This window comes from Aspergillus candidus (assembly GCF_002847045.1).
Source record: "Aspergillus candidus strain CBS 102.13 unplaced genomic scaffold BDW47scaffold_44, whole genome shotgun sequence".
Taxonomy (NCBI): domain Eukaryota; kingdom Fungi; phylum Ascomycota; class Eurotiomycetes; order Eurotiales; family Aspergillaceae; genus Aspergillus; species Aspergillus candidus.
Window position 1 is genome coordinate 5317 of NW_020194049.1, and position 26911 is coordinate 32227.

General features: G+C 45.6%; 6 protein-coding genes across 6 annotated transcripts; 3 read left to right on the top strand and 3 right to left on the bottom strand.

The window, feature by feature from the left end:
• Nucleotides 1-1398, top strand: BDW47DRAFT_133354 (ferritin-like domain-containing protein; the record flags this gene model as incomplete). Its single annotated transcript, XM_024817815.1, has 1 exon — nucleotides 1-1398. The coding sequence occupies one exon, from the start codon at nucleotides 1-3 to the stop codon at nucleotides 1396-1398; it is 1398 nt and encodes a 465-aa protein (XP_024669580.1).
• Nucleotides 1399-2360: 962 nt separating this feature from the next.
• Nucleotides 2361-3446, bottom strand: BDW47DRAFT_119371 (uncharacterized protein; the record flags this gene model as incomplete). The annotated part of the gene is made up of 1 exon (XM_024815343.1): nucleotides 2361-3446. The coding sequence occupies one exon, from the start codon at nucleotides 3444-3446 to the stop codon at nucleotides 2361-2363; it is 1086 nt and encodes a 361-aa protein (XP_024669581.1).
• Nucleotides 3447-4610: 1164 nt separating this feature from the next.
• Nucleotides 4611-9404, top strand: BDW47DRAFT_133359 (uncharacterized protein; the record flags this gene model as incomplete). Its single annotated transcript, XM_024817816.1, has 10 exons — nucleotides 4611-5015; nucleotides 5124-5281; nucleotides 5315-5399; nucleotides 5436-5570; nucleotides 5607-5774; nucleotides 5817-5894; nucleotides 5928-6047; nucleotides 6078-6113; nucleotides 6153-6894; nucleotides 6925-9404. The coding sequence occupies 10 exons, from the start codon at nucleotides 4611-4613 to the stop codon at nucleotides 9402-9404; spliced, it is 4407 nt and encodes a 1468-aa protein (XP_024669582.1).
• An 892-nt stretch (nucleotides 9405-10296) lies between these two features.
• On the bottom strand, nucleotides 10297-12091 carry BDW47DRAFT_60573 (putative endoglycoceramidase). Its single transcript, XM_024819412.1, has 2 exons — nucleotides 11544-12091; nucleotides 10297-11488 (listed from the first exon to the last, which is right to left on the bottom strand). Exons 1-2 carry the CDS (start codon nucleotides 12018-12020, stop codon nucleotides 10460-10462), a joined length of 1506 nt encoding a protein of 501 aa, XP_024669583.1. The 5' UTR covers nucleotides 12021-12091; the 3' UTR covers nucleotides 10297-10459.
• A 3748-nt stretch (nucleotides 12092-15839) lies between these two features.
• On the bottom strand, nucleotides 15840-16292 carry BDW47DRAFT_127961 (uncharacterized protein; the record flags this gene model as incomplete). Its single annotated transcript, XM_024816788.1, has 2 exons — nucleotides 15840-16177; nucleotides 16238-16292. The coding sequence occupies 2 exons, from the start codon at nucleotides 16290-16292 to the stop codon at nucleotides 15840-15842; spliced, it is 393 nt and encodes a 130-aa protein (XP_024669584.1).
• Nucleotides 16293-22118: 5826 nt separating this feature from the next.
• BDW47DRAFT_110064 (uncharacterized protein) lies at nucleotides 22119-23595 on the top strand. The gene is made up of 4 exons (XM_024813636.1): nucleotides 22119-22417; nucleotides 22478-22621; nucleotides 22678-22745; nucleotides 22800-23595. The coding sequence occupies exons 1-4, from the start codon at nucleotides 22247-22249 to the stop codon at nucleotides 23572-23574; spliced, it is 1158 nt and encodes a 385-aa protein (XP_024669585.1). The 5' UTR covers nucleotides 22119-22246; the 3' UTR covers nucleotides 23575-23595.
• The last annotated feature ends 3316 nt before the right edge of the window (nucleotides 23596-26911 follow it).

The following is a 26911-nucleotide window of genomic DNA, read 5'->3' on the forward strand; positions in this document are numbered from 1 at the left end:
ATGCCAGCTTTATTTATCCTTGCTGTTGTTTTTCTCGGCACCAGTGTGTACGCATCACCAGTTTCTACCGAAATATCCAGTCAGGAAGGTGGCTATCCAGTCATTGTTTATGAAAATGGATACACCAGCGCGCCGTATCACGGCCCGTATGACGGCACCCCTACCACGACTGGTGCTGTGAAAGCACCTGCAACTCTGGCAGCGGAAATAGAACCCAAACCACCAAATCCCACAGCCACTTATTACAATAGCCGTGGCGTACCTATTGAACCTATGCCTGCCCCTTATGTCCCGGCAGGTGGACTAGGCACGAACGGCACCTTACCACGCTACATGGTGGAAAGTGACTTCGACTTCGAATCTATTGCACTTGGGACCTACCAGGAATGGATTGAGTTAGACCTGTTCCATGATGGACTTGCTCGCTTCACCGACGAGGAGTTTGAGGAAGCTGGTTTGGGTCCAGATGCACGGTCTTTGATTGAATTTATGGCGAACCAGGAAAGTGGACATGCAACCCTCCTAAGCAACATGCTTGGCGAAGCTGCGCCAAAGCAGTGCGTGTATAACTATCCATACACAACGGTTCGCGAGTGGCTCGATTTCAACCAACGTGTGACGCGATTTGGAGAGTCTGGTGTCTGGGGCTTTATCTCGCATTTGGACTCACGCGAAGTTGCCAACTTACTCTCCCTGTCCATCTCAACGGAGGCACGCCAACAATTGATATTCCGCCAAATGGCCGGGCTGTCGCCGATGAATGTCTGGTTTGAGAACGGGTGGCCCCAGTCCTGGGCTTGGACAATGCTAGCCCCTTACATTAGTTACTGTCCGGAAAACACCACCCGGCTGGCGTGGCAGAACTTCCCGACCCTAAACATTCTCAACAACCCAAATATCAACCGGATCAACCCCAATGACACGGCTGATAACGGCAGCGAGTCTACCGGAAGACGCATTACGGACCCATCAGTCTCAGATGTTGCTGACGGCGAGGGATGCCTTCATGCGAGTGGTGTAGGAATTAATTGCGACGCCGCAATTGCTCATAACCGATCGGACCCTCTGTCCTTCCCAGGGAAGCAGGTTTTCCTGGAGTGGGAAGCGCCCGGGAAAGCCGTTGGACCAAACAACTCTTATATCAGTGATACGACCGCTGGCGAGCCGAGATTTGTTGCTTGGAGTTCGCAGTTGAACTTGACCTATTCCCCATTAACTGTTACTGGTGACCACACAGGCTACACCTTCCAGCCGGAAGGCTTCGTATATGAGGATGATGGTATCATCAACGGCACGATGGCAGTTGCTTTGACGGACTTCGATCTTTTTGTTACTCCGTTCAACCTGAGTATGCTCAACCCTCATATTGTCGCACTCGGGCTATACATGGCAGGATGATCTAGATTCCTATCATGGTCATTCTACCTCTGTTCCAGCTTTGCGATCCATGGTATGATGCATCATAGCAGGAGCAAGTACTGCTCAGATTGCTTCTGATCTACAATTGATACCAGAGCGTCGCTCAAAAAGATGTCAGGAAGATGCTAAAAGTTTTATGTATTTAAATTTGTGTCTAGATCTTTCTGAAATCAAGCCAAATGAACCTGTTGTGGTTCGGGCGATCTGACATTTGCGACCTATTATTTGTACCTGATGATGTTACTGGTGCATGATGAGCTGAGAGTTTGGTAGCATCATGGTGCTTCCAATATGACAGCCAGACCACTCACTTGCGTGGTGACATTTCATTAAAAATCAATTGAGTATATCTCGTAGGAATTGGGAGGAGGAATTTTATCTCTCAGCCCATAAGAGATTAGACCAGAAAACCTCGGTAACGTTTTTTCGGGTGCCCTCCAGATTGACTCGTATGCAATTCCACAGTCGGTAAGTATTGTAGCCTCGAAATAGATGGTTGCGGCTACGGTCGGCGCTGGTCCTCAGAAGCAGCCACACTACTAGCTACCGTCCCGCTGGGTCTTGGGGACGTTTGCAAATGATCAGAACCCGCAGTGGTTTCAGGCCCCCCAATTGTGCGAGTTAGATTGCAGATCGCCAATCCACAAACACGAGTTAGAATTAGCTTGATTTAACACTTTTGTACTAGGTATTTAAGTAGAAACTATTTTTATGATTTTCGCTTATAAATTGGCTAAGTGAACAGGAAATCCAGTAGACTAGTCACTTTTAGGCCTCGATTCCAGCCCTGACTAGTGTTCACAGGTAGAAAGCTCTACGACTTCAGATTATAGGTCGAAAACCACGCCAAACTGCAAAAGACGGCGAGTGGGTTTGGTGTCTTCGGTCAAGAGTTGGTTCCTCCCCGCCCTAAATCCGCACTGAACGCCTCTTAAACACCCTCACAGCTTGGCCGCGGGATCAAACAAGACAGGCTCAGTCAAGTTCGCTGTGTTCTTGTTTCGAAGATAGAGGCTATATTCTATGGTCTCGTCCTCATCCGTGCCGACCGTGTTTTCCCTGACCCTGACGTAGAAATCGCCGTAATTTCCAAATATATCATATAGCCGGACCCATGCGTCTTGGGACCAGGGCGCCAACTGCCAGTTGCTATTATCGAAGAAGACCATGTGAGTGAGGCAAAATGCATTCCGTTGCTGATTGACTTGCACAGTGGCTACTGCGTTTCGCGTGCTCGTATAGACCGTGAGGGGAGGCATCCGCCCGGGTTCGATAACTTGGATGACATGCCGTAATCCCACCTGTCTCGAAGTCTCCAAGCCTGGGTTCCAAAAGTAGAAGATGTTGAGGCCGTGCCTGTTAAACTGGAAGGAAAAGGAGTTGGTCAAGGTTGAGCTGGTTCTATAGTCGTGTAGATCGGCTTTCAAGATTGGATGTACGTTCGATGTGACAAAATAGTTCTCCTGCTGCCAGTCTTTGTCGGAATGTGTGGAAATATTGTTCATCGTGAAGCTGGAAACCCAGTTTCCCGTGGCAGCTTTCTTCTTTTCTCCCAAGGTGATGTTGTGGGTGGTATAAATTACTGGCTGGATGGCCGTCAGAGTGACGAAGGAGTTGAAGATGGTGCTATTGGTGGTCACCACGGTGTTATTGGGTTGAGTGATACGTGCGCCAATGACTCTGTTTTCGATTCTGGTAGATGAAACATATAACCTGATGGATTGAGGTGGATCCGAAGTGGGTTCGACGGGGTCATTTGTGCCGGCCAGCGTGTGCGCGAAGTCATTTGGAGTCAAAGAATAAAACCAGGTACCCATGAGTACAGCCCCAGAATGATAGTCAATCAACTGAATCTTCTGGAGCTCGGCATCGGTCAGCCGATGGGTGGCCCCTGTTGTCGGATTTATGGCATTGATGGTAACCACCACAGGAACCTGCATATTGCCATTGGCAAAGAGCCGGTCGGCTACCTGATCGACTGTGGTAGTCTGCACGGCAAAGGAGGTGACTTCCCAGGATACTGACATGGTGGATGTGATGATAGAAGTTAGAATCGTTTGATGACGGTGGTGTGTATTCAGAATATTGAAGAGTTTATTTGCTTTCTTCTCGACCGGTTCCAGGATGACCTTATATACCTCTTCTGCCCCCCCATCTCCCGTTGTAATATCGAGTCTCTTCCCCTCTCTGCCTTGCGAGCTGAGAGCTCAAGCACATTGCAAAACCTTTGATATCCTGTCGAATATTGAGCTCGACATAGCAAGGTGGCGATTTGGATGTGCTGAGGGGGTGGCAAGGAAGGAGCTGAATCGCAAAGATGGGCTGGCTGAAGCGGGGGTGTACACTTTATGCGATATCGCAATGCATTAGACCTAAGCTGTACACTGTATGTTGCAGCTCAAGCACATTGCAAAGCCTTTGATATCCTGTCGAACATCGAGCCTGACATAGAAAAAGTGGCGATTTGGATGTGCTGAGGGGGATGGCAAGGAAGGAGCTGAATCGCAAAGATGGGCTGGCTGAAGCGGGGGTGTACACTTTACGCGATGTCGCAATGCATTAGCCCTGAGCTGTACACTGCATGTTGTAGATCTAGGTCGAGCAAACGCTGATTCGGTGCTATGGGAAGATCGTTCAGCTCTCCACCGGTCGCTTGCTTTCTGTAGGAGAAACTGCAGAGAGATTTGGCTCACGGCACTAACTGATGAAAACCGGTTCATTCCCCCTCTTTAGGGGTAGTCAATCTATTCTCGATCCTTGTCAACGAATCATGACGCAAGCTGTAGCTCCTACTGAGATTGGGTAGACGCCAATAATGGTCCCGTGGGTTTGCCTGCAGGTGAACAGGGATTCGCAGCTGAATCCGAGGATACCATCTGCTAGCCAATCGATCCCCTCCATCCTTGATGTCATCACCAAATGAAATCATGCTTTCATTTATACGCTCTGGAACTGCTCGAGCGTCAGTATTCGACAGGCCCATTGCCACTCTCTTACAACCCAGCTTGGTTTAGACACGCGCAGACCGGATAAGATTCCCAATCTACAACATCTCTCGGCAGAAATAGTGGGAGGAGGCAGGGGAAGAGGGGAAGCAATTTAAGAAGAAGGGGAAGAGGTATAAGATCGTGGGCCAGCCCAGACACTGATTTTAGTTGAACTATCTTTCTACTACCTGCTCATCTGCCATAATGATTTATTCCCAGGGCTTCAATTTCAATTCCTACGTCGAGAAAGGCGTCGACCCTCGCACCGGCCAGTACAACTGCACCATTTCTCTCTATGAAGTGCCGGCCGGGGTTCGCAACTGCCCCCCATTGAACCTTTCCCTCCACTATAATCCCCTGGGAGGTGACGATGTCGGCCTCGGACGGGGCTGGTCCTTCGGCGGTCTCTCATCCTATGACCAGCCGTCCAGGACCCTTGTTCTGTCCACCGGTGAGAATTATAAAGTTCGAGAAAGCATCAGCTCTGTCGTGGTGACGGACCAGAAGCTCAAGAGTTTCATATTCCAGAAGACGAGCACCACAAGCTACCGCGTCACCCTCAAGTCAGGCCAGGTGGAATTACTCTCTAGCTTCAACAATCGGGCCTCTGTTAGTGTGCCCACCGAGATCTACGGCGCCAATGGCCACTCGTTGAAGCTCTCCTGGGTGCTTGCGGGCACCCAGCCCCGACTCAGCAAGATCCAGGCCGGCTCGCAGGATTTGGTCGAGATCGTCTACAATGACAGCGCGCAGATCGTCACTGTTACAAAAGCGCCGGGGACCGCCGAGGCTGCGACCTTTGCGTTGGTGAAGCGAAATAACCAACTGGCGGAGCTGCGCCTGCCGCTTGAGGACTCGCCGGCCTGGAAGTTCACGTATGGGGCGGCTGGCCTGACCAATGTCACCAGCCCGACAGGGGCAACGGAGACCATTTCCTACAGGGTCGCGGGTTTCCGACTACCCAGCGGTGCGCCAATCAGTACCATCCCCTACGTGATCTCGCATACGGCGCGACCCTTCCATGGCCAGCCGGCTATCCAAACGACCTACAGCTACTCGGACCACAACTTCCTCGGCTACGGCGGAGGCAGGAACTGGACCAGCGATGGTGATAACCTCTACCTCACTCCGGCCGACTATGAGTATTCCTCCACTGTGCAGGTGGTGGGTGGAACTATCACTAGGCATATTTACAATAAGTTTCATCTGCAGCTCAGTACGCAGCAGCAGAAGGGCGTCAATCAGCTCACACAGGCCACCACGTACTATGCGCGCAGCAATACCCCCTTTGAGAACCAGCCGGCCCAATATCAGTTTCCTCAGACCCAAGATACCACCTATCGGGACACTTCCACCGGAGCTTCGCGAGTCGAGACAACCCGATTCACTTTTGACGACTGGGGGAACGAGACCAGCGAAACACCCCCGAGTGGTGTCACGACCACCCGCGAATACTATGCTGCTGCCGGCGAGGTGGCCTCTGGCCAGGTCCTCTGCCCGGCCGATCCGCACGGATTCCAGCGCTATGTCAAGCTGGAGACCGTTATACCTGCTGCCAGTGCCTATTCGACGCCCACCCGCGCCCATAGCTACACATACGTCGAGCTCCCTACGGCAACCGCGGCCCTAACCGACTATTTCGTGGCTAGTGGCAAGCGGCTAACCCTGGAGGATAGCCAAACCCTTGCTACCACGGAATACACCTACGTGAGCCAGCCGGAGTCCGCGGATCATGGCCGACGACAGCAGCAGGACTCGCGCTTGTTCAACCAACATCCGACAATAGATATATTTAGGTACCATCGCGCGAGCTCGACGGAATTAACCGAGACCATTACAACAACTAGCTTCGACGGCCAGACCACGCAGGAAGAAACCACCACCTCCCTTATGTCCGGATTGACCCTCGCAACCAAGAACCGCGCCGGCACAGAGACCACTTATCAGCACGATGCGATAGGTCGGGTGACCGAGACCGTCACCGCTTTTGGCACGGCCTTCGAGGCCAAAAAGCAGCACGAATATGCTGTCCTAGAGAACGCCGTCGGGTGGCAAGTCACGGTGACCGACACCAAGGGGGTGCGGACTCGATACTTCACGGATGGCATGGATCGCGTAGTTCGGGTGGAATCCCAGGACGACGATGGCATTTGGGACCAATATCAGACGTACACCGGTACATTCCGCGTTGTTCAGGAGCGCCAGTATAACGCCCTCGATCAATGCACCGAAGAGGTAAACATCGACTGGCTCCGCGCCAGCGGAGCGCCCAAAGAGCTACGTACAACTCGCTCCCTCGAGTACGATGACTGGGGCGAGGTCTATAAAGTCACAAAGAACGGCGGAGCGGTGCAACTCTCCGTGACAGACCCTATTGCCTTAACCCAGACCGTTGGGAATGAGGGTGAAGGCCAGACTCGGATCCAGCACAACATGTTTCAAACTCCGACATCTGAGGCTCTGGTGCGGCGCAACGGAACCGTCGAGGGTACCATAGAATATTCTTATGATGGACTAGGACGCCGCTGCCAGGTTACGGATGGCTTGGGCCGTACGACGCAGTATAGCTACGATAGCTTCGATCGCGTGGTCAAGACAACATGGCCCGACGGCCACGCTATCATTACCCAGTACGCTGCCGAGAGCACCACGGCTTTGCCTGTGGCTATCAATCTTCAGGGCTCCTCAGGCTTCAGTGTTCAGTCCTTCGATGGATTGGAGAGGCCGCTACACACCACTGTCGGCGGCCGCACCACGAGCAATACATATCAGGGCGTCGCCCCCGTCCCTACCCAGATCACCACTCCGAAAGGAGAGCGCTCCAAGCGCACGTATGAGCCGGCATTGGACTATGCATTGACAGGTAGGGTCACCAGAGATGGTGCCGACTCGTACCAACACGACAAGCAAACCGGCGATCTCTTGCGCCTGGAGGGTTCGCTCGCCGCGGCCAGCCTCACTTATTACCCATCCACTCTGCTGTCTGGGGAGACTATACAGACCGCTGATGGGACTCGTGCGTTGGAGTACGTGTACTCACAGGCAGGCAAGCTACAAGAGTACACCGATGTCCACGAGAAACAGCACGCGATGCAGTACGATGAGTATGGCCGGCTGCAGGAGATTAGCGTCGGAGCGCTTGAAGCTAGATTCAGTTATGATCAGGCAGACCGCGTTATCACGACCGTGGCCGAGGATAGCGAACAGGGTGTGGCCCTGACGACCAATATCGGGTACGACGAGTTCGGCCGCGAGATTCAGCGAAAGGTTTGGAAGGGGGCGACGCTCTTATTCCAGTCCACCCAATCATACGGGGCAACGGGGCTCGTCGACGCACGCGATCGAAGCGATGGCACCGGAACTCTGGTGCGACAGGAAACTTTTGAGTATGACAATTTAAGCCGATTAGTGGACTACCAGTGCCAGGGTACACAGCCCCCGGTGGACGAGCAAGGCCGCGCCCTTCGCCGTCAGCGCTTCACGCTCAACGACTATGATGGGTTCACCCAGATCCAGACCACGTTTGCGGATGGCAGTGAGGACACCCAGGCCTACACGTACAGTGCTCAAGATCCGACACAGCTTATCAGCATCTCTAACACCCACTCCCATGAAGTGGCGGTTGTCAATCTCGAGTATGACGAGAACGGGTGTATAACGCGCGACGAGCACGGGCGGACGCTGGTCTACAATGCGTCGAATTTGCTGTCCGCAGTTTATGATAGCCAGAACCAACTTCTCTGCGAGTATGGGTACGATGCAACAGACCGGCTTGTCCGTCAATCAATCCCAGATGACCCGGACACCGAATTTTCTTACCGGGGGGACTCGTTGATCGCCGTAACCAAGGGGGACCACCAGACTAGCTTTGTTTCAAACGGTGGGATATACTGGGGGGAAGTCCAGCAGCAGGGGACTGAGGTGTTCACCCAACTGTGGGCGTCCGATGCCAGCCACTCGGTTGGCACCTGGCTGGATACGCGGGATACAGAACGGGTTCACGACCAAGCGTACACGCCCTATGGCGTCAGCGTCGACGGAGCAACTATCGGCTTCAACGGACAATGGCGAGACCCGATCACCGGGTGGTACCACCTGGGGAACGGCTATCGTGTGTACAACCCGAGTCTGAAGATTTTCCTGCAGCCGGACGCCTGGACCCCCTTTACCTCGGGCGAACTCAACCCGTACGCCTACTGCCTGGCGGACCCAGTCAATCGCACCGACCCGAGCGGCCACTGGAGCCTCCGAGGATTCTTTCAGTTCCTGGCGAGCGTAACCGTTGCCATTGGAATTGCCGTCTTCACCGGAGGGGTTGGATTTGTTGCCGGCGTAGCAATTGGGGTCGCCGTGAATGTAGGCGTCGGGGCTGCCTACGACCTGGCGACAGGGACAACTCCCACGCTGAAAAGCATAGCCTCCGATGCTTTCTATGGAGCAGTTGGTGGAGCCACTGGCGGCGTTTTGGGCAAGGCCCTTAAACCATTGCCTTCGGCGCTGGCAAGCGGAACGGCGAAGATCAAGCAGGCAATCGCTTTGGAGGTTACCACAAGCGCCATTACCGCGCCCTGGACTCAGTTCTCTGAAGCCTTGGGAAATCTCGTTACGTCTCGTGTGAACAGCAACAAGAAGGGCTCCCAGACGCAACAACCCCTGGCCACGACCGCCGGCTATCTGGCGGGATTGCCCATAGAGAACCTTCGACGACAGCAGGCAAGCGCTTCTCCAAGCCAACCGATTATCTCGCAAGCTGCCGGCCAGTCTTCCAGTAATGACGGGTCATCTTCTGATATCGTGTCCGCCCGGATCTCCTCCAGAGAGACGGTCACTGCCGAGGATTTCAGGTCGGACTCTCTCGTGGGATCTACCTTTGTTGGCTCACAATTCACGCTTCAGCTAAGTCCCAACCACCGGGTATTCTTTACCATCGACACGCAGGCAGCACATGTACCAGCCTGGGATGTCACCGGGACTTCGCTGAGTGCGGCCACGCACTAGCTTGGCGGAATGGGTTTCGTCGGTTACTTGGGCTTCTGGCTGGCATAAAGCGCAGTTTACGGAGTGTGAAGAGCAATTTTCCCGACTTGGTTAATCGATTGCGAAGGTTTTTATCGGTGCGGGATCCAGAAGTCCGGTTAGCTTCCCAGTATGTGATCTTTCCGGATGTCGACCTCCTGCGTCGTGAGGATATGAAAAAGCACATTCTCATGTACCCCTGATAGCTAAGTCCTAACGAACAATCTTTGTTGCGGTTGAACATACATGAATACATTCATCGTATCTCTTTAGAGTCTGTATTAGAACATATCGATTCATTAATCAATATGTAATTATTTAATCTTGATACATAATAGGTGTGAATCAAGGAGGGCTGTACTCAACGGGACGGTGGATACCCTAAGCCATCTAAGTTCAACTGGCATATAGAAGCGAACTATTTCTAAACCCTTGGTTTGGGCTTGACATTGATAGCTAGGCTAGCAGCACTAGTCCTCCTGGAGCTGGCCGAAGGTGGTGATGGCAGGGTCTGATATAGTTATAACATTTAGAAACTCATGGTATATCACATATATATTGACGAACGGGGCTTTCGCAGTGTATAAGGTTTCTATTTGCAGATTGCTACTGCTTCAGGATCACTGCAGGCAACTCTCTCATTAGGGATAATTACATCTTCATAATGTCTTTGGGGAGCGCGCGCCGTATCCTCACCTGTCTACTATTCTATGACTTCCATTGAAACTACTTTTATTCTTCTGGCTGACCCCGACTGCACAACAGCGCGAGGACTGCCAGGTATAGGGCTGACGGTAGAAGGTATACTAACCCGGATAAGTTAACAAGACACTCTTTGGCTAACAAATACCTGGATAAAATAACTTTGTATTCACGAATCATCGCATTTTTGACTATGGCCTTCAATAGGGCAAATTAAGGATATTATATTCAGAAGTTGGATTGCCACTAGTACTGTGGCACCAGTACCGCAGGACTTATCCAGCCTATCGAAGACAAAATGCGTATTGATAATCGCATCTGAATGATGACTGGAGTTATTGACGAGAGATCGTGACAGAGATGTCAGTTGCCTTCTTGATGCTAGTAGATGTGAACAAGGCCAGAGTACGCTCGTTTGGTGCGTACTGTAGCAAGCTGTCATCAGGCGAAACCTCGACTCTATAGCCATTGGGGAACGTGGATCGAGGTAAGATGATCTCAGTAGGCGCCTTGATGTTTGGATCAGACACGAATTGCAACTTGAAGGTGCCCGAGCTCTCGGAAAAGTCGAAGCTCTTGGGAGTCCCGGCGACAGCGGCCGGGTACGCACGGCTGTAGTGTCTCGCCAGCTCAGGGTAAGGCTTATCTGATGTGCCATTGTACAAATTGTCGTACGCCCAGCCAATCCAGGAAACCATGTTTGCGTCGGTCGCCGACATGGCATCTGCTAGATCTTGCATCTCCTTATCATCGCCCATCCAGAACGTGAGTTCCGTCAGTACACCGGCGGTCCTAAGACGCTCGTTGTCCTTGCGGCGGTTGTTGAGCGTGGTGGAAATAGGGCCAAGCTGCGGTGGGCTGTAGTAGTGGAACGAGTGTACTGACTTAGAGCCATCTCCAAGTGGGACGTTGTTGAAACCGGACAGAACATCTAGCGTGGCGCCTTCGAACCAGATCAGCGTGTCATTATCAACGGTACGGATCTGCCTGGTCGCCCGGTTCCAGAGGTCTTCCAGGACCTTGTGGTCAGCAACACCTGGCACCAGCAGTGTTGGATCAGCCCATGTGTCGCCCACCCACGGCTCGTTTAGCAGGTTATATCCGACCACGTTCGGTGTTTTGGCGTACTCGGAAGCCAGCTGTTTCCAGTACGCTGCGAATGCATCTCCTAAACCGTCGTAATTGTTGTAAAGCCGCCCAAATGCATTTCCAAGCGCCACTGACGTGTAGCTTAACGCCCAGTCGACGGTGTCGCAAAGCGACTGTGGCGATGGGAAGCCCCGGTCATCTACCGGAAATGGTGTTGGCTTGAGGGGAAATGGATACATCTTTCCATTTGATACCCAGTCTTCCTCAACAAACCACTGCAAAGCCGTGTCAGTATCAGCGATTTGCTACCATGTCCCTGAATTGACTCACATCAGGCGCACCATTGCCACAAAACTGCCGCGTCAGGCAGTCCTGGTGCACATCCACCAAAACATAGAGGCCATGGTCCTCGGCCATCTTGGTCTGCTTCTTCATGATAGCCAGAAACGTTTCGTTATATTGCCCACGCACAGGTTCTGCACCAGCCCAGCTGTGGCCCAACCGCACGATGTTTAGACCCAAGTCGTGCAGAGTTTGGACATCTTGCTCGCCAAATGACGTTACTCCAGGTACCCACTCCAAGGGCAGGTGCCATGGCGGCTCCTTCTTCACGGCATTAGTTCCGTGGAAGAAACGTGTGCGTCCAAATTCGTCGATGATTTGATGCGTCTCTTGGTTCACCTGGTTGATACGCGCCATGCCTGGGTGAGCCTTGTACCACCCCGCAGCATCTTGAGCTAAAATGATTCCTGGTTGTGTACCAAGCATCACAAGCAGTGATGCGGCAGCGGTATAAGTGTACAGCATTTCAAGGAAAGGGTCCGAATAGCCGGGAACAATGAATACAAAAGGAAAAGGGGGCAATATGTGAAATCATTCCAATACTAATAAGAATCAGGAGGTTATGAGGAGATTATAAGTGCCACTCCTCTGCTTACATATCTTCTGCTGGTTAACTAAGTTACCAAGTTAACTTGTTGGTTAGTCACAGCCCAACTGTCTAAACAGGTAAATGTGAATACGCCCTGCAAAATTAGCCTAGAGCGATGGGTCCATCATAGGTAGAGACAAGGGGGTTCGGCACAGCAAGCCAATTAAGTCATACGATTTCATCACAGCGGAGTCAAATCCAGAAAGGAGTTTTCTTCTCTCCGTGCCGATCTCACCTAGCGTGATGATGATCGCACAGCTTACCTATATTAGATACATCGAGAAGTCTGTATCATGACAGCTCTTACAACGACAATTTTGTGTTGCTATCAATGGTAGAATGTTTTTTTTTTTTTTTTTTAGGAGACGCTGCCCTGGGTAGTACTCAACTACCCACAACTTTGTCAATCACATATTAAACAGGGCCAGGAGTTAACAAAGAGGTGTAAGTCAACCAACTGTTGAAGCGAAATTTTCGTTATGAACCTTTTGGCGTAGTGTTTGGTATTCAGGCATGCGCATCCCCTGTGGACAACAGAACCCAGTTGCTCCGCCTTTTTTTTTTTTTTATTAAAATTTATCTTCCTGGACAAATGTGTCATTGTCAAGCACGCCGTCAACCACTAGTATGAACAGTACCTCTTGGAGCCCAGCGCGAGCCCGCGTGTCTAGGAGGATGATTAGAAGCTCATGGCTTTTGGGGCGGAGAAAGCAACGGTCAGCAGACCTGACTTTGTAGGGTGCATTAGTTGTGTAATTGCAAGCGGTCAGGACGCCATCATCGGATACTACTCTAGCAACGACCTCGGCATTTCTCGGGCCAATATCAATATGCCCGACATGATTAATGACCACAAGGAAGGATGCCCTGACAGGCATCAGAGCATTGACCTATGGACATGTCAGACTACATGACCCAGATGAATATTCGGGGCAATAGTTCCTCCAGCAACTGGAGACTGTCATCAAGGATGAGCTTGGCAATATGTCCTAGAGGGTGAAGTATATCGAACCCGAGGGTCTGTTAGTCAACGAATTTGGAGAGTTTTGAGCGGCTAACTAGCCTGACGAGGCATCAAATGGCTTTCTCCCAGTGAAGGATCCAGGCAGACAGTCACAGGAACCTGGCATCACCTTCATTACCCTAAGTTACCGGAAATTTGGAATAACAATATTCTACTAGATTTTCTCGAATTGGTCAAAAGAATTGTTTTCACAAGGATATGGGTTACAAGGGCCACATTCATATTATGACTACCATGCTCACCTAATATCAATTTGTTGACTAAAATTCTCTTGATTCTGATAGTTACTTTCCCCAACCATCTTGAATCACAGTGACCTCTTAACTCCCCTGTGCTTCAGCGTAGTCTCGCTTGTACGGCCGTGTGTGTCCTGTATATTGATATCAATGCCTCGCTCCAGAAAACACCGTACACGTTCGGAGGATTTATCAAGGATCACATAGTACAATGCCGTTCCTAATCTATTTCCGCCAACTACTAAACTCAACTGAATCCCACCCAAACCCGCTCTGGTTGGTAGGGAAGCCCGCCCCATCTAATAGCTATTTTAGAGCTTCCAACCTGACCCCTAATCTACCTTCAGTAGCCGGTTGAAACGCATTGCTAAAAGGGAACTTGGCGCCCTAAGTGGCAAGGGACTGGAATGTCGACACTGGGGCATAATGACCAGCTTGGCACGGCACATCTTGGTACTTCTTGTTATTTCTGGTATTCAGTTTGGCTCTGTGCTCAGGACACTAGAGCACTTCCATCCTCTCATAAGCCACCCATCTATCCTACTATTAATAACATTTATGCGTTGTTTCTCATCCAGGATAATACATCCTATCTAGCATTGGGCATAGATTCTCCTGGGTGGGGTTGTTGATGTTCTGTCTATGATCAAGAAATATCTCGAGCACATTAAAGGCGTTGGCATTCAAAGCCTTCTTTGCAATGATAGCCGTAATAGGCACTCTTCGCTTACCTACGATGTATTCCACGTTAGCCACTTAGCTCGCTCTCATAGCTTGATTAAGATTCTTTCTTTGGGTGCTGTATTTACAGGAAATGATCACTGTGGTTATATTCTGATAACCTAGACAATCGGTAAAAGAGCTCTCCCAAAACAAGAAACTAAACTGGAAATGGATGAAGACCAGAAGGAGGGATGGAATGAAATAAGAGTATGGTAGAGCGTGACCCTAATATAAAACGATCCAGAGATAATATTTCTGTGTTACACGTTCATCAGCGACCTCCGTCTCCCACCTGGGCAGTTGAGTCTGCAGTTTGGGGAGATCCCCAATTCGGACAGACTGTTCTATTTGTTCTGTGATGGTCCAAAGATATTCTTCTCGGCTAAGCACGAGTGAACGATGTGCCTTGTATATTCAAAGACCAGAAGAAGAGAGAAAAAAGGGTACGATCGAGAGTTAGGGCGCTGGAAGTGGAATAGGGACGGGGAGGAAGAGAAGAATGAGACACCCAACTCTTATACTGGATTCTGCCCTGGTCCTGGTATGGTGAAAACAACATAATAATTAGTCAATGGTGTGTAGATCTAGCTCTGAGTGATTATAATAAGAAGCACTTATTCTAACCAAACAATAGTAAGCTTGAAATACAACTAAATAGAGTTAGAACTGGGCAGGGGTCGAATTTTGGTCATATAAATAGATTGCTTATTAATGGTCAAGGATTCATGGTGGTCTAAATAGATTCCATACCATATGGTATACATGCTCAGTTGAACTGGAACAAAGACACGAGCAACAAAGTATAAAAATGTGGAATTCTTGAACCATGCGAAATATACATCACACTTGAGACTTGTCAACTTTCAGCCCCGCCCTCACTCACCCATGAACCAAAGTCTCATGGTGTCATGACTCGGATATATATAGTGATTTGGGAGGGTCAGACCGTGGTGTCTGGTCAATGTGATCTTTTGGCCCAGTGGTACTACGGTGTCAGAACGTGCAGTATACGGCTGTTGTCAAGTGATCTTCTATGATGTGGTATCTTACTCCAAAATTACATGAAGATCCCTATAAACACTGGCTAACAGAATGCTCATATGGTGATTTCAGGACGTCTGAAGGCGAAATGTATATCATGATAGCTGTTGGGGTAGGGCGCAGATGGGGTGACTTGCTAGTGATGATGGATCGCTTGCTGGGTGTTACCTAATATTTTGACAAGGCTTTAAGAAGTAATAGAAGGACAAATCATTTTGTATTATGTAGACCTGGTATTTTAATATGTCATTCCTTCGATAAATTCACAGGTATTGACTCTATCCGTAAAAAAAAAGGGAAGAAATACCACTCGGCTAAATAATCATGTCATAACTGTTTTGGCGGTCGCGATAATTCTTATTACTCTATTGTCGGTGCAACACCATCCAGATGAAGCCAGCTAACCATTGCTAGCGAGAGACAGTTGGCCATTGATAGAAAGACGTCATTTGTCGGTGGAACTTATTATTGTATGTCAATAGTGTCTCTGTGTGAGTAATTCATGTATTTTACTGGCGGAGTCTGTCCCTGGCATGTCCATCAGCGAATGACGAGAAACACATTTTGGTTGTCATATGCTCAGTTCAGGGTATACAGGCATATCTGTGGCGCTTCCTCAGGAAGGACGTGGGGTGGACAGGATTTGAGCCACACAAGAGGCCCCAACGCCGCTAACACCGGCACCCCGATTCCATCCCCACCCCTAGTGCGATCTTCGCTGTAGTCGAGATTCCGGAGTCCGAAGCGGAATTCAAGGCAGTATCAGAGACAGGGGGGTCATTCAACGGCACTAAGTTAGTAGAGTCTGTGGGTATGGACACTGATGCTGTTGTCGAATGTGATGTCGAGGGGCTCGCCGGTTTCGTAATATTGAGGAAAGAAGAGACGAATCCCTCGGGTGTGTCGGAGTTTATCCAGAAGAAGAACACGTTGGAGTAATCGAGATCGAACTCGTATAGTTGTACGGTCCAGGTGAACTCGGTGGATTTAGGCCCCCGATGTAATTTGGCTGGAATCGGTTGAGATATCGCTCTCTTTGGTTGTGTGATTGATTCTAGTGGAAACATACAATACACATTGTACTGGCTAGCCGCAGACTGCTGCACTAGGCTTTGCTGCCACATGGAGACGTTATATATCCAAAGTCGTCTTCCAGGAGATCACCTGTTGGTCCCTCACGGTTTGGACCAAGTTGATCCCGGTGTTTGAAGACGAATTGCCGAAGTATTTGTGCGCATCGATTCCTCCACACACAACTGGGAGCAGCGAAACTAGACAGAGTATGAGAGGGAATTCCATCGTCATAGCCATGGGTTGACTTTGCGTTTATGATGTGCATCACACTCGAGTGATCCGTTCTGGAAGGGGGGGATGAGGTGTCCAAGATCGACTTGTTATGTACAATCAGGAGAAGAGCGCGGCTGGTCAAGTTTGCAGCACAATTCTTCCATGTACAAAGCCAAGATACTAATAGGATATGGGAAATCAAGGGCATTCTGCCAGCTGTCACCGCCATAGTCGCCCTGAGTTGTTTGCTATAATCGAGCCCTTGCTTTGATTGGACTGGTTTTATTGAAAATCTCCTACATATAAATATCTTGATATCCTGCCTAGATTTTAAGAGAATCTAGAAGATTTAACATAATTAATTCCCCTCTAAATCTGCCATTTTCCAATATAGGATCGTCCTGGATGCTAACACAGGCTAGCCAAGCAATCTCAGGCAGGAAGCCAGGGTTGTTCGGGCCGACGCAAACACCTCCTGGCTACATCGGGCGAGGTCGCTCGTAAATCAACATGTTCAATGGTTCATTCTACTAGGTGAGGTCCTAAGAGATGTGCATCCTAGGAGTACTACTACTCTATTAGGACGATCACACTGTCGATCAGCCTCCCCTCCAGCGGTTGCTGTGTACTTGGTCAACGAACCTGGGGACCCTTCTCGCGGCAGGAACCATACGCTCCACCCTGCTTTTCTTTTCTTACTTCTTTCCTTCCTTCCCTACTTTTATTATTTTTTGAATTTTGGTTTTTGATTCTTTTTTGGGGACAGATCCCCTTACCTGGTCTCTAAGCGATCAGAACGTTGCCACAGTGGTTATTCCCCGCAACTACAGCAATTAGAGAACCTTGACTGGGATAGTCATAGTTATTATTGCGAACAATATTTAGAAAGGTACACTTGGATCCAATATTGTATGTATGTGGTGGTGGGACGCTCCTGGATTACTGTCCTTGGCATTTACGGACATTTTAGAAAGGCAATAGGAATACATAGTATGGTATAGAGGAATGAAGGATGATGCTTGGACATGTCACTGTAGTAGATAAGTACGGCAAGCCATTGCGGCCACTCTGTAATAATTAGAAATTTCACTAAGTTAGTTGACCGCTACATTAACCGCCTTCCTAATTAATTAAAATTGAAGCTATATGACTCTACTAGCTTAATTTATATAAATAAATCAGAAGATTTAAAGGTAAGAAATTTACTTTATCTTTTTTATTTTCTTTTACTAATTATCATGCCTGGTGAATATAGACAAGTTAATCTTGAGCTGTATAAGAATTATATTCTTTCTCTTTATTTTTCTTATACTTCTATTAATTCTATTTATATTTCTCTTAAGAAAAGATATAAAATTATTATTAGTAAGCATATACTTGAAAGCTATCTTAAAGATTAGGATATATATAAGTAAGATTATATAGCTTATTCTGATTCTCTCCTACATGCCTGAATATATGTTCTCTTTTTTTAAGTTAGATTAGAAGATAAAAAGCTTTTATCTATATTTTAAAAAGAAGAATTTTTAATTTAGAGCTGTATACTATACTATGTATAAGAATTACTTAATCTTTATTAATATACTAAAAATCCTCTTTATTTATAACTTTAAGTCTAGTAGGTGCTGTAGTTTCTTGTATAAGAAGTTAAAAAAGAAGTGATTTAAGACTATAGAAAAGAGATTCTTTACTAGTATACTTATAATTAAGACTTAATTATTAAATAATATAAGACTCTTTATCTTCTCTGTACAGCTACTAATAGAAGCTAGTAATTAGCTTTTTTCTTATTATAGGACTGTTTTCCCTGATGCTATTTAATACCAGATATATAATTTATAATAAAAATATAAAGAATACTATGTACCTGGACCTAATTAGATTTAGTTAATAAATAATTATTTTAAATTAAAGCTATACAGGATTAAAATCTATGCTAGGATTAATACATACTCTTGGTATATTATATAGTTCTATTATAGGATTATTATATATATAGTAGTCAGTGTTATATATTAGTATCTGGATATAGTTCAAGCTATATAGATATAATTATCAAGAGTTTGCTTAGATCATGGCTTAGAGATAGTACTTTTTAAAGCTACTTATCTTAAGCTTTGATATATATAGAAACTAGCTATCTAAGTCTCTAATTACTAGATCTCTAGCTAGAGTATAAAGAATTAAAGAATTAAGACTTGATAGGAGCAGCTATCTAAAATAGCTTTATTTAAGTAGTGAGTAAGTGTCCCAGTCTATTATACAAGCTTAGTACTAATATTATTAGGTCTATTTTTCTTCTTTAAAGAATAAAGATATCTTTACTAAAGAATCTCTTTCTGATTAGATTACTTTGTATGCTATTTTCTTGCCTCTTATTTATATAAAGATATATTAATATATATAAATATAGAATATTTATTAAATAAGATGTTAATTTAAATATTCTAATTTAGTTCTAGGCAAGTTATATATACTTTACTACTATCTTATAGATAAGATTTAAGATTATAAGATATTAATTAATAATTCTACTTTATAATAGCTTTAGAGAGATATACAGGAATTTAGTATAATTCTTTCTTTATTCTTTTTCTTTAAAATCTATACTAATCTCTTATTATTTTTAGATCTAGATAAGTATCTTTCTTTATTTATTCTTTAATTTTGTTATATAGTACTTCAGGGACTTGGATTTAACTCTAATTATTTTTTTTCTATTTTACTAGCTAATAAGATAGTCTTTTTTTATATAATCTATCTGCAGCTTTATTATATTATTATAGTATATATAAAACACTATATTAAGCTACTTCTTTTATTATCTACATGATTAATTAGTATATAAAATTAGGAGCTATAAGCAGTATGATCTTATATAATTATTATTTATTTACTTATTCTTAATTAATTAGCTGATTTTTATATATATAATACTACTAATAGAGCTATCTCTCTTCTTAATAGCTTCTTTTCTATATAGTATTAATATATTCTCTTAATCTTAGATATTCTACTGTGGAATAACTGGTATATATTATTCTATTATTATATATTATACTAATTATAGTAGTATATCTTCTTTAATAATTAATTTAACTAATTTCTCTTCTCTTATATTATGTACCCAGTCTGTAATATAAATTTTTTAATATTTTTTAAGCTTTTTATATACTAAAGATCCTCCTATCTGAAGAGAATCTTAAGTAGGATTTATATATAAATAACTTCTATGGATTCCTATCACCTAGTCAGTAATATATATAATATAAGTATATTTCTATCTTTTAATGTCCTAAGATAAAGAGGGTAGTAAAGATACTTTATAAGAACTAGATATATTTCTTATTTTATTATATGTATATATACTAATAAAGATAGAGTAAGTTAAAACTAGGATTAAATTATATATAATTAAGTTCTTATAAGATTTTATTAATAATAAACTTTTTTCTATTAGCTAAAGATATATATACTAATTAAATAATATATTTTGCCTGGCTACTAATATCAGGAAGTAATATCTAGTATATCTAGCTTAAAATATATAGAGTTATCAAGTTATAAAGGATCTTCTTAGATAATAATTTGAATCTATTAAGAATAGGGCTATAAAGAAATATATAATCTATTTAATTATTAAGTATCAGAGTCTATTATATAAAGATATTAAAATTAAGTTAGAGCTAGTAATTAAGAAGTTTCTTATATCTCTTTAGCTAATTAAGAGAGAATTTATAAAAAAAAAAAAGATTAAGTAGGAATCTTAGAATTATATACTAGATAGATTATTTAAAGCTTCTTTTATCTATTCTCCTATTATACAGGCTAGTTCTAAGTAATATTAAGTACTCTTAGTATCTTCTAATTATGTTAATCCTTATTATACTAGAAAGACTCATATATTAGATATAAAGAATAAAAAGAGAATTAAAGAATATAAACTAGAATTTAATAATATTTAGTATATAATATATTCTGTATTTAGCTTGCTTAGTTATCTACCTTACTAGTATTAATAATAGTATTAGTAGTGAGATAAAGCTTATTTTCTCTTTATTTTTTTCTTCTTATTTAATCTTACTTTTATCATCACCCCTATTACTATTACTATTACTACTATTATTATTATGGCTGTGTATATATCTAATAAGACTTTAAGTATCTTTCTTATTACTTTTTTTAAGTTTAACAGCTTAGTAAGTTTGTATAGCTTTAAAAAATACTACTAATCTATGATTTTTATATAATAGTTATTATTTTAATAAGCTTGTTCTCTAATACCTTCTCTTCCTAGTCATGTCTATAGAGATATAGTTTTGTTATATATACACTTGCCTTATTATTAGTAATAATTCTATTCTTTCTTCAGGGAACTATGATCTTCTGGGCTGGTATGTATATATATATACTAGATATTAGCTTCTCGGCCTTCCAGGACAGGATATAGCTTTTAATTATAATAAGATTACTCTATATTAAATTAAGGAATAATGTCCTTCGCATATTTATGCTATTCTTATATAATTATGTAAATATATATTACCTGTGCCCTGTACTAGCTGCCACAGATATTTAGGTATATATATATTTCCTGAATATTACTATGTTCCAGGTGTATTTAAGGAAGTATGTGTTAATTATAAATAGCCGGATCAGGTAGTTTATTACTTTGTATGTGATAAGAATTAGCAGGATATACAGGATCTCAGAAATTATATTATATAAGAAGAAGAATCTTAACAGGTGATTAGTTTCTCTTAAAAGCTAATTAACTTAGATTCTGAAGAAGATAAGAAGGGGAATCTAATTAACTTAGATAAGAAGAAGAGAGATAAGGATCACCCTATCCTGCTTTAGATATATATAATATTTTTATTTCTTCAGGGGTCTTAATACTAGTATAGCCTAGTTGCAGGGGATGTCTGCAGCACCTGAGTAATAACTTGTATTATTATATAATACTTAGGATAAGTAGTCTTTGGTGAAACTAAGCAAGTTAATATGTATATATATCTTTGAATAGCTTCATTTATAAGATAATTCTATAAAAGACACTACTACTGCTCTACACCTATTTTAGTACTGCCGGCAGAAAAATCGCGGGTGGAGTTGTTGTGGAGTGGCTGCAATGGCTTGCCGTAGATAAGCATGAATGAGATCAAATATTACTTACATGTACTTAGACGGCAATAGTAAGTTGCCCCTGGCTGCATTGGAACGAGGGTGCGTGCAAAATTGACTAGATCCTGACACCGATCTTGAATTTGTTCCCGAATCCGGACAGACCCATTCGATATATAACTGCATTATCAAACCAAGAAAGTGTCAAATAAAACCAGAAATTCTATTGTGTGGGGCGACAAGAACGGGGCGCCAGGAGGTGTTTGGTCTTAGCCTTGTTTAATTTTGGAGGAGATCAATCATTCGACCTGGAGGTGTCAAGGACAAGTGTAACTGTGGGTCCACAGGAGCAGTAAATTAGGGCTGTTTTAATCCAATATCCAAGCTCCTGTCGATCAGCATTGGATTTCTTGAACTTATCCAAAGTACAGTCAGGGAAGCGGTTGGCGGGACGGCCCCCCCTCCAACCGACCCGACTGATCCACCCCGCCAGCGTGAAACCGGCCTAAGTGGAGGAGAGGAAGGCTAATAAGCGCCGACCTTCATCGCTTTGAAACTCACTCATCGGCCCGGTGTTCTCGCGAGGTCGTGACTTACACCCATGTTCAAAACTTCCACTACTGCCAGGGAATGGGCGCGTGATTGATTCCCATCGCAGCCCCTGAACATGTCCTGGTCAACACCCCAAAAGCGCTTCGCTCGTCTCGTCTACGTGGTCGGGTTCTTTGTTTTTGTGAGCTTCGTCGCCTATTCCATCCCTGGGTTTGGTAGCCTGGTGCGGGCGACCGATAGCAGACGAGGCCGGTTCCTTGATGCTATTCGCAACGAGACCTTGGGGGTAAGCACAGCCGCGCTCTGCCCGCTGTGATGTGGGAGTCTACTGACGCAGGAACTGTAGGTGGAGAAAGTTTTCGCGATCAACCTGCCCACGAGACCCGATAAACGAGATAGCATCATTCTTGGATCATCGCTCTCGGGGTTTCACGTCGACTGGATCGATGGTGTCAAACCCGACCAGATTAGTCCCCTGTCCTACCCTTACGTGAGTGGAAGAAATGACCAGGGTCTGATGGCTGTCCACGGTTTAACGATCGCTAGAACTGGAACCGTGAGCACGCAACGAGCGAGTATGCTGCACGGCGGGCGCATGTGGATGCCATGCAACAGTACGTTTGCGCGCCACCCCGGTTCGGGGCGTCAGATGTTAACAGATACGACAGGATCGTGGACAAAGGCATCGGCAGCGCGATTATCATGGAGGATGATGTTGACTGGGATGTGACGATCAAGACTCAGCTACAAAACCTTGCTATAGCTCTTCGAGCACTTCAGGGAACGGGACTAGACGTGTCTCGATCTCCCTACGGGGACAATTGGGATATCATTTGGCTTGGTCACTGCGGGATTCAATGCCATACCAACGATGCTTTCTTTCTAACCCCTGGCGACCCAACTATCCTGCCACCACATCATTTCCTGCCTTACTGGCGCGACCCACCGCCCTTTTTCAGACCCGATGATACGCGCTTGACTTGTGCGGCAAGTGATGGGGTCTGCTCGGTTGTTTATGCAGTCAGCTACCGTGGAGCCCGGAAGATCTTGTCCGCCCTGTCGGTCAACCCAACTGGCCTTGCAGAGCAGATTGATATTGGCGCTCAGTTTGATGTTTCTCTCGGTCGGATGTGTGGCATTAATTATCTAACGTGTTACACCACCTACCCGTCTCTTACTGGTGGCTCCGCTACGTCGTCCGATATCCACGCTTCCGGGGACAGCCCAGAGAAAGGCGGAACGATGCCGTCTAGCTTTGGCGTGCTCTATAGCACCCTGTTGAATGTTAACCGTATCTTGTCTGGTGAGCCCACCGTCCACGCGACATGGGACGATGCGAAATCGGTAGATGTTGCACCAAAAGATATTCCGGTGCTTGGAGGTGTCTTGCATGTTCCGGGGGATGGAGGGTTGCATGCAATTCCGTTTGATCCACCATTATGAGACCATCTTGCATATATTGACAACCTAATATAGAAGATCTTGTTCGTCATGAGTATTCTGGGCTGCAACTCCCTGGAATATCTGTACTGCTGTAACCTACGTACGTCATGTGGCTGAGCGCCTATGCTAACAACAATCTTCCTTTCCTCGCCGTCCCCCCTTTTCCCTTCTCTTCTTTCTATTCCCCTGTAATGCCTTGTTTTGTCTTAGATGCTCCACAACCAACATATTCTGTCCAACAATGCCGCGCCTTTAGATCTACATGGCGCCCCTATAGGACGCCATGAAAGTGAACCATAACCTGGATCCCTCTTGCTCCACCACAATTCGTCCATTCTCACGGTAGTGTTACCGACCGCCCCACTCCTCGGCTTCGATCCCTACCTTGCTGCAAACCCGGCCAGGCTGGGATTTGGGCAATGCCGGCGATGTGGACCTTCAAAAGCCGGATGTTAAAAAACAACTGTGGCTCATCTACATCGCCTTGAACAATGACCAGGAATTGCCAATGGTCCAATGTTGATATCATACACCCAGCTACCATTTAGGTTCAGCTGCCCTATTGCAGACAGGCAAGTTACAGGACGGGATACTACTTTGCATATAGTCTCCACCATCACCTATCTCGATTATGTCATTCTACACAACCGCTATATATGAACACTCTAGACGGCCAAGTATTGCTGTGAAGGATACTACATGGACGCTTGGTAGGACTTAATAGGACGGTACATGAGAATTGTCTTAGAATAATGAATAGCAGTCATACCAACTCATCCATCTGCCGGCCAAATCCCAATCTAATGTTTCAGTGCAGTGACCACCAGCGTATATCCTTCTGTTATAGGTCCCAATCATCTGCCAGTTTCCGATGGCGGTGGTCTTTAATCACAGGATGCAAACACGCCTAGGTATTAAAGCACCGCGAAGACATCGTTTTTTGAAGCGCGCTCGAACATGTTTAAATGGCCCCAGAATTTCTCATTCACCATATTTCATGCGTAAACATCTCTGATCAGTTACCATACCCATACATGATGGACACTTCTTAGCGTCCTATACGCTCCAGGGCAGCAGCTTTTCCACTTGGTCGACGACACAGTTTTAGTGGTGATAATTATGTGACTCCCGATTCGGTGGCGGATGATGATTCTAACATTAAGGGGGAGAACAAACGCTGCTGGACTGGTATGTTCGAAACAGCGGTTATTGCTGATATCTCTCACAAGCCGCGCAGTGGGGAAGAGTTCTTGGACGCGGACTTTTCCCTGATGATTCAGCTGGCTGCAGTCGAGAACCCAGTGATGGTAAACAACTTCCTAGTACCGATAGGATATTCCACGGCTCTCGTTCCCATGAAGAAGATCGACGACCAAACAATTATCCGGCATTTTGATACCGCGGAAGATGATTCTTAGGTAAAGCCCTTCGAGCTCAAGGCCATCAAGGGCAAATGGTTTAAAAAGAACAAGCTGGAAGAATTTCAGTCCAAGAGAGCCTTGATTGGGTGGTGTCCGGAACGGGAGCCTTGAAACCTACCTGGGCGAATGCAGAGTCGAAGCGGACTACATGGCGGTGGACCGGTGCAAACTTGCAATTTATTGCAGCCACTACAATCCCCGTGCAGCTGAGTACCCAGGCATGCTTGACTTTTGATTGAACAATCAACACACGTCATTTTACACCCGAGGAAAACTATCTCCGCTCCCTCAATAATAGTACCGATGTGCAGATTGTCTTATACGACCTTGGTGACGCTAGAGCCTGGCTCGTCCCCCTGGTCTCAGTATACCATCAAATGCTCTTCACCTATTGGGGACGGTTTGTAAAGGATTTCAAATACAACGTCCCACCGGCCACGGCATCTTTAAGTGGTGGTGAGGCCTCGTTTGTTATTCTCAGGGAAAGTGGGAGCTGCATCGTGCAACGCTCTAGGGATGACCAGCTCACTATCCGAGAGCTCATACTTGGATTCTGTGTCAATATGTTCAAGACGTCCCTGACCCTTCGGAGCCCCCTTTACCAAGCTTTACAACGAAGAAAAAGAGCCCGAGACTAGACACGGAGCAGGCCAATTATTGTGAAAATGGGGCCGTAAGAAGACACCTCTTCGGAACAACTCGGCTACGGTCATCCCTAAACACCTGCAGGTGAAGCAACGTGATGTGATGTCTCTTTCATGACAGTTTATAATCGAGCAGAGCCTGGCCTTGGGTGATTTCATGTCGGTAGATATTGATGATGACAGGAAAAGCCACGAAAGGTTGATATGATCGACTATTGCACTTTACCTGCGCTGCACTTCTCTGTCTTGTTAATTCAAATATTTTCCTACCAGATTATTTGTTCACTGAAATAGTTTTTATATGATTCTACTTGTTCTACTGTCTTTTGCTATTACTCTTGCTGTATGGCTTGTTCTCTTTTCTTTCTTACAACATCCTTTACCAGAAGTGGTCACATTTGTGTCGTTGTCGCTTTTAGTTGTCCTTTGGATCGTGGTTTTTCGTTCAAACCAGAATGTCAGCTCTTTTATCCTAATCTTTTATCTTTTGTATTTGTTTTCCCCTCGTGTATAATCATGCCTGTACTATATACGCTAGCTCTCCAGTTCCACGGTACCACAGGGCTATATAAAGTTGGGGAGAATGTAATCATAATAATTTCATGGAACCATTGTTCTACGGAGTTTGTTGACATGATGTCATACAATGTGGTGGAAGATACTGCATATCCTTCCGTGGCTTGAACAGCTACAAAAAGTCTTTTAGATAGCATATGCTGGTGCCCTCCCCCTCCCCCACCAACACCTTGCATTATTTTATCGAGCAGAACCTCCGCTCGAGGTCCCAATCAGGTAAAAAGTGAGCAATGTTGTTCAATCCGACTCAAACGACCGTATATCAGCAGGCCCAGTGGACGTTGTGCGCGGCTTGGCTATGAAATCCAATGATAGTGCCCCATCAGAAGCCAAGTTTGCACTGGTTAATTGTGATGGGCGGGCTTGAAAATCAAGTCATTGTCATACCTAGTATACATGATATTACTGCTTTTATTATCATCCATCTGGTTTTTGCTAAAGACATGAAAGTGAAGGTCTAATATCACAGTTTTATATTACTGCTGTCTGGTTAAGAAAATCTTCCCACTTTCTACCAAGCGGATCGAGAAGATTCAATTGAAGCTCCCCTGATTCCAGAGACTTATTTTCTGTTGACTGACTAGGGGCCAAGGGTCAGGGATTCGTGGGTCAGGATCCAAGCATTGAGTGGCAAGGACTGGCCGTGAGTTATTGGAGTTTATTCTGGACATCCACTATTAGATCCCCGATGAGATT

What these genes read in the sequence shown, in the direction of transcription:
- BDW47DRAFT_110064 (XM_024813636.1), top strand. Translation starts at nt 22,247, where the DNA reads ATGTCCTGGTCAACACCCCAAAAGCGCTTCGCTCGTCTCGTCTACGTG. An exon ending in TTCGCAACGAGACCTTGGGG is followed by an intron (nt 22,418 to 22,477) that starts GTAAGCACAGCC and finishes CAGGAACTGTAG; the next exon opens with GTGGAGAAAGTTTTCGCGAT. An exon ending in CATGTGGATGCCATGCAACA is followed by an intron (nt 22,746 to 22,799) that starts GTACGTTTGCGC and finishes CAGATACGACAG; the next exon opens with GATCGTGGACAAAGGCATCG.
- BDW47DRAFT_60573 (XM_024819412.1), bottom strand. Translation starts at nt 12,020, where the DNA reads ATGCTGTACACTTATACCGCTGCCGCATCACTGCTTGTGATGCTTGGT. An exon ending in GTGGCAATGGTGCGCCTGAT is followed by an intron (nt 11,489 to 11,543) that starts GTGAGTCAATTC and finishes ACGGCTTTGCAG; the next exon opens with TGGTTTGTTGAGGAAGACTG.